General features: G+C 43.5%; 1 protein-coding gene across 1 annotated transcript in view; it reads left to right on the top strand.

Annotated features, from left to right (window-relative positions):
* Positions 1-776: 776 nt before the first annotated feature.
* The window catches only part of TMEM220 (transmembrane protein 220), a gene marked incomplete at its 5' end in the record, with an annotated part of 25,125 nt that continues 20,328 nt past the window's right edge, over positions 777-5,573 (top strand). Inside the window, one exon of the mRNA XM_008586174.1 lies at positions 777-806. Within this exon, the coding sequence (XP_008584396.1) occupies positions 777-806 (30 nt within the window). The remainder of the gene's footprint in view (positions 807-5,573) is intronic.

Genomic DNA, 5,573 nt, shown 5'->3' with positions numbered 1-5,573 from the left:
GGACCTGCCTGCAGTGTTGACGGACAAGCCGGCAGATTCGCAGAGGCGGTGGCTTTAGGGGGAGGGCGGAAATTGCGGTTTATACTTGGGGAACCCCCGTCCCTCCCCCACCTGAGCCATAGAGTGGAAATACCGCGCCACACACCTGGGGACCTGACAACCTGGCGGGCCCCTATTGCAGCAAACTAATGCTGGAAAGAGCTGGTTCCGCGCGTGTCACTTTGGAGGGGGCCTAAGCAGAAGCAGCCCTGGCACTTTCTTAACGTTCAGCCTGTGGATGAGACTGAACACGATTCAGGGCCTGGGAGGAGGAAGCAGAACAAAACCTTTTACAGCTTAATTGCTCTTTCAAGTCTGCTTGGGGATGGCCTCCATCATTGTTTCCCTCATTTCTTGAACTAGAGGGTCCTTAAGATACCCATTCTAGGGCCGCCGTGGGTTCGGATCCTATATAGGGATGGCCGGTGCACTCACTGGCTGAGAGCGGTGCGGGCAACACCAAGCCAGGGGTTGCGATCCCCTTACCGGTCACATAAAAAAAAAAAAAGATATCCATTCTAGGCTGGCACGTGCTTTTCAGAGTTCCTGCGCAGTTCTTTCCAAAACTGTGCGGCTGCATGTTAAAACCATCTATTGTGTTCAGCCAGAAAAGCCCCTCTGACTGTCCTCATCTGCAGCTTCTGGCTGATAACAAACGAATGAATAAAAGAGCAGGCCAAATGTAGGAATGGAACAGCAAGATTGTCTGCTAATGCCTTGCTGTTCTGGCATTCTAGGTGAATGACCCAGATGCAGAGCTGTGGGTGGTGAGTATGAGCAGCTTTTGACACTTTCCTCCATCTGAAAATATTGTAGAACTGCACAAAACACACTGTTTTATCTATTTGTCCCTCCTCCCCGCTTTACTTACTTAAAAACTCAGCAATCAATCCCTTTGTAAGCTTTTTCCTAGAATATCACTGGGGGGGGGGGGTCAGAGTGGTAACGTAGTGTGTGTGTGCATGTGCATGTGAATTCAGAACTTTCTGGAGACACAGGGACCTTTCTGCAGTGTTCCCACTGGATAGATGGCCCAACTGAGGACACTTTTCTTGACATAGAGTAGATGTCTCAAGATCAATTCCTCATGAATTTCTAGCCAGAAATGCCAGTAAACCTTTGACCAGGAAATGGCAGGCTTAAGCTCTGTGGTTCTGCTAATTCTGTGAGTTTTATTTATAGAACGTAATTAAAGTCCATAAAACCTACAGTCTTCATATGACCAATGTGTGATTTGAATCATTTGGAGGAGAGGGAAATTGTCCAATACATTTTCTGAAATATCTCAATTTTGCCCAGTTTCTTTCTATACAGATACACAAGTCTGTATAATATCACCAATGAGACGATTCTTAGGCTTCGTGATAATGTTGACCATGTACAGATGGGCAATGAGTGAAAGCATTATGCAAAATGCATCATAATGCAAAATTCTAGTCAGTTTTTTGTTGTTGTTGTTTGTTTGTTTGAAAGAGGACCAGTAAGAGGATCTTAACCCTTGACTTGGTGGTGTCAGCACCACGCTCTCCCAAGTGAGCCACGGAACAGCCCCTCTGGTCCATATCCTGAGTTCCAAATATTATTTCCATGCAGACAAGTCTCAAATATCCAGCTTAATGTTGAATTTCCAAGAGACCACAGGATATATCCACCTGAACCGTCACACTGCTTTTCAAATGTGCCCAAGGTCCTCTCCAGCATCTTCCCCTCCAAACCCACTCCTCCTCCTGATGCACCCAACTATTATAGGCAGAACCATTTTCTGAGTTATCCTTGATCAAAACCTCAGTCATCTTTCCCGTCTCTCTGTTGCTTACTACTGCCTTTGAGATCCCCTCCAAAAACAAATTAAAAAGCAAAAGCAATCCAACAAAAAACAGTCTAGGTCTAATTGCTATCTGTACGGCATCTGGACATTTTACCTTTCACTTCAGGCTTGGATGAAACAGGATGAATAAACCCCACGTCCCAACAGACATCCTCTCTCATTCCTGGTTCAGCCCTCCATTACCTCCCGCATGGACCCCCAGAACTGCTTCCCACTGTCCTGTCTGCCTCTAAGCTCTTCTCCTCCTTGAACAATTCCTGTATGTCACTTTCTGCTTCAAAAACTTTTATCATTTCCTGAGATCTAAGTTCAAACTCCCCAACTTGGATGCAAGGCCCACCATGGTATGGTCCCAATCCACCTTCCCAGCAATAATAGGTACTGTGTCTTGCCCCCAGAATTGCTCTACCCAAGCCTCAAGACTATCTCAAATGCTGTCTCACCCAAAAAATCTCTCTGCCTCTTTCCCATAAGTTCTGACCATTCTTCCTTTGAACTGTATTGTAATTCTAACACATTCAGCTTTGCATTCGATTTGGCTCTGTACATGCCAGCTGCAAGGAGGACAAGGACAGTTCTTCTCCCTCCTTGGTAGTCTTCAGGCAACCTAACATAGAGCCTCCCTTATAGAGATCCTTCCTGTATTATTCTTGAAATGAATGAGAGAATGGATGCACAGGTGAATAAGTACTAGGTCATGGGGCCTTTGAGTGCACCCAGCGTATTTCTGTGTTCCCTAGTACACCTTGCTCATGGAGGATATTTGCATCAGGATGCATACAGCAGCAAAAAATGGGAAATGTGACTAGCATCAGGTTATAAATCAACAGAGTATCTCAATTAAGAAGTCCAGAAGTAGCTGCTTAATGGTCACATGTATCATCAAGGCCCCAAGCTTTCTGTCTTTCTTCCCTGCCACCCTCAATGTGTGGATGACATCTCCTCTCATTTACAGAATGGCTGCTGCAGCTTCAGACACCTCATCTACAGGAAAGAGCATCCCAAATACAAAGAAGCAACGCAGGAGAAAAATAAGTTTTCTTCCTCTGCTTTCTTTCCTTTTATCAGAGAGGAAAATGTTTCCAAAGAAGCCCTCGGGCAGAGCTGATAAGCTGATATTCAGTTTGTACATATCAGTATGGGATGTTATAGGGGTTCCATTCTGATTGATTAGCACCCCTGCATATTAGTTGTTAAATGCTTTGAGTATCAGCCTTGCCCCTAAAAGACTTTNAAATGCCAGTAAACCTTTGACCAGGAAATGGCAGGCTTAAGCTCTGTGGTTCTGCTAATTCAGTGAGTTTTATTTATAGAACGTAATTAAAGTCCATAAAACCCACAGTCTTCATATGACCAATGTGTGATTTGAATCATTTGGAGGAGAGGGAAATTGTCCCATACATTTTCTGAAATATCTGAATTTTGACCAGTTTCTTTCTATACAGGTACACAAGTCTGTATAATATCACCAATGAGACGATTCTTAGGCTTCGGGATAATGTTGACCATGTACAGATGGGCAATGAGTGAAAGCATTATGCAAAATGCATCATAATGCAAAATTCTAGTCAGTTTTTTGTTGTTGTTGTTTGTTTGTTTGAAAGAGGACCAGTAAGAGGATCTTAACCCTTGACTTGGTGGTGTCAGCACCACGCTCTCCCAAGTGAGCCACGGAACAGCCCCTCTGGTCCATATCCTGAGTTCCAAATATTATTTCCATGCAGACAAGTCTCAAATATCCAGCTTAATGTTGAATTTCCAAGAGACCACAGGATATATCCACCTGAACCGTCACACTGCTTTTCAAATGTGCCCAAGGTCCTCTCCAGCATCTTCCCCTCCAAACCCACTCCTCCTCCTGATGCACCCAACTATTATAGGCAGAACCATTTTCTGAGTTATCCTTGATCAAAACCTCAGTCATCTTTCCCGTCTCTCTGTTGCTTACTACTGCCTTTGAGATCCCCTCCAAAAACAAATTAAAAAGCAAAAGCAATCCAACAAAAAACAATCTAGGTCTAATTGCTATCTGTACGGCATCTGGACATTTTACCTTTCACTTCAGGCTTGGATGAAACAGGATGAATAAACCCCACGTCCCAACAGACATCCTCTCTCATTCCTGGTTCAGCCCTCCATTACCTCCCGCATGGACCCCCAGAACTGCTTCCCACTGTCCTGTCTGCCTCTAAGCTCTTCTCCTCCTTGAACAATTCCTGTATGTCACTTTCTGCTTCAAAAACTTTTATCATTTCCTGAGATCTAAGTTCAAACTCCCCAACTTGGATGCAAGGCCCACCATGGTATGGTCCCAATCCACCTTCCCAGCAATAATAGGTACTGTGTCTTGCCCCCAGAATTGCTCTACCCAAGCCTCAAGACTATCTCAAATGCTGTCTCACCCAAAAAATCTCTCTGCCTCTTTCCCATAAGTTCTGACCATTCTTCCTTTGAACTGTATTGTAATTCTAACACATTCAGCTTTGCATTCGATTTGGCTCTGTACATGCCAGCTGCAAGGAGGACAAGGACAGTTCTTCTCCCTCCTTGGTAGTCTTCAGGGAACCTAACATAGAGCCTCCCTTATAGAGATCCTTCCTGTATTATTCTTGAAATGAATGAGAGAATGGACGCACAGGTGAATAAGTACTAGGTCATGGGGCCTTTGAGTGCACCCAGCATATTTCTGTGTTCCCTAGTACACCTTGCTCATGGAGGATATTTGCATCAGGATGCATACAGCAGCAAAAAATGGGAAATGTGACTAGCAGCAGGTTATAAATCAACAGAGTATCTCAATTAAGAAGTCCAGAAGTAGCTGCTTAATGGTCACATGTATCATCAAGGCCCCGAGCTTTCTGTCTTTCTTCCCTGCCACCCTCAATGTGTGGACGACATCTCCTCTCATTTACAGAATGGCTGCTGCAGCTCCAGACACCTCATCCACAGGAAAGAGCATCCCAAATACAAAGAAGCAACGCAGGAGAAAAATAAGTTTTCTTCCTCTGCTTTCTTTCCTTTTATCAGAGAGGAAAATGTTTCCAAAGAAGTCCTCGGGCAGAGCTGATAAGCTGATATTCAGTTTGTACATATTAGTATGGGATGTTATAGGGGTTCCATTCTGATTGATCAGCACCCCTGCATATTAGTTGTTAAATGCTTTGAGTATCAGCCTTGCCCCTAAAAGACTTTTCCTTACATTTCATTGCTGGAACATGACCACCCCTAACTGCAAAAGAGGCTAGGGAAAAAAATTGGCTTTTTCAGCTTTTGTAGTGGCAGGTGGATAAGGGAGAGCTGTATTAAGAATGACTGCCATGGTACTCAATGACTATGTGTTAAATTAAACTAAATATTGTAAGGAACGACCAATGGCTCACTTGGGAGAGTGTGGTGCTGATAACACCAAGTCAAGGGTTAAGATCCCCTTACCGGTCACCTTTTTAAAAAAAAACAAAAAACCTAAATATTGTAAATGAATACTATGATACCTTTAATTTTTGTGTTCTACCAACAAAAATATAAAAGTTTATTTTAAGTGGGTTCTGTTGAGTTCATTATTGAGTGTTTGTACTGTGCGTTGTTTTAACTTGTGTACTAGAAACAATTATTTTCAGTGTCTCTGTCCTTAGCATATTTTTAGATCTCTTTCAAAATAGAGAAAAGCATTTAAATGAGTATTAATGAGGGCCGGCCCATGGCTCAT

The sequence above is a fragment of the Galeopterus variegatus genome, unplaced genomic scaffold (genome assembly GCF_000696425.1).
Source record: "Galeopterus variegatus unplaced genomic scaffold, G_variegatus-3.0.2 Scaffold3857, whole genome shotgun sequence".
In the NCBI taxonomy this organism is placed as follows: Eukaryota; Metazoa; Chordata; class Mammalia; order Dermoptera; family Cynocephalidae; genus Galeopterus; species Galeopterus variegatus.
Note: the sequence above shows the minus strand (reverse complement) of the source record. Positions and strands in the feature narration are given on the sequence as shown.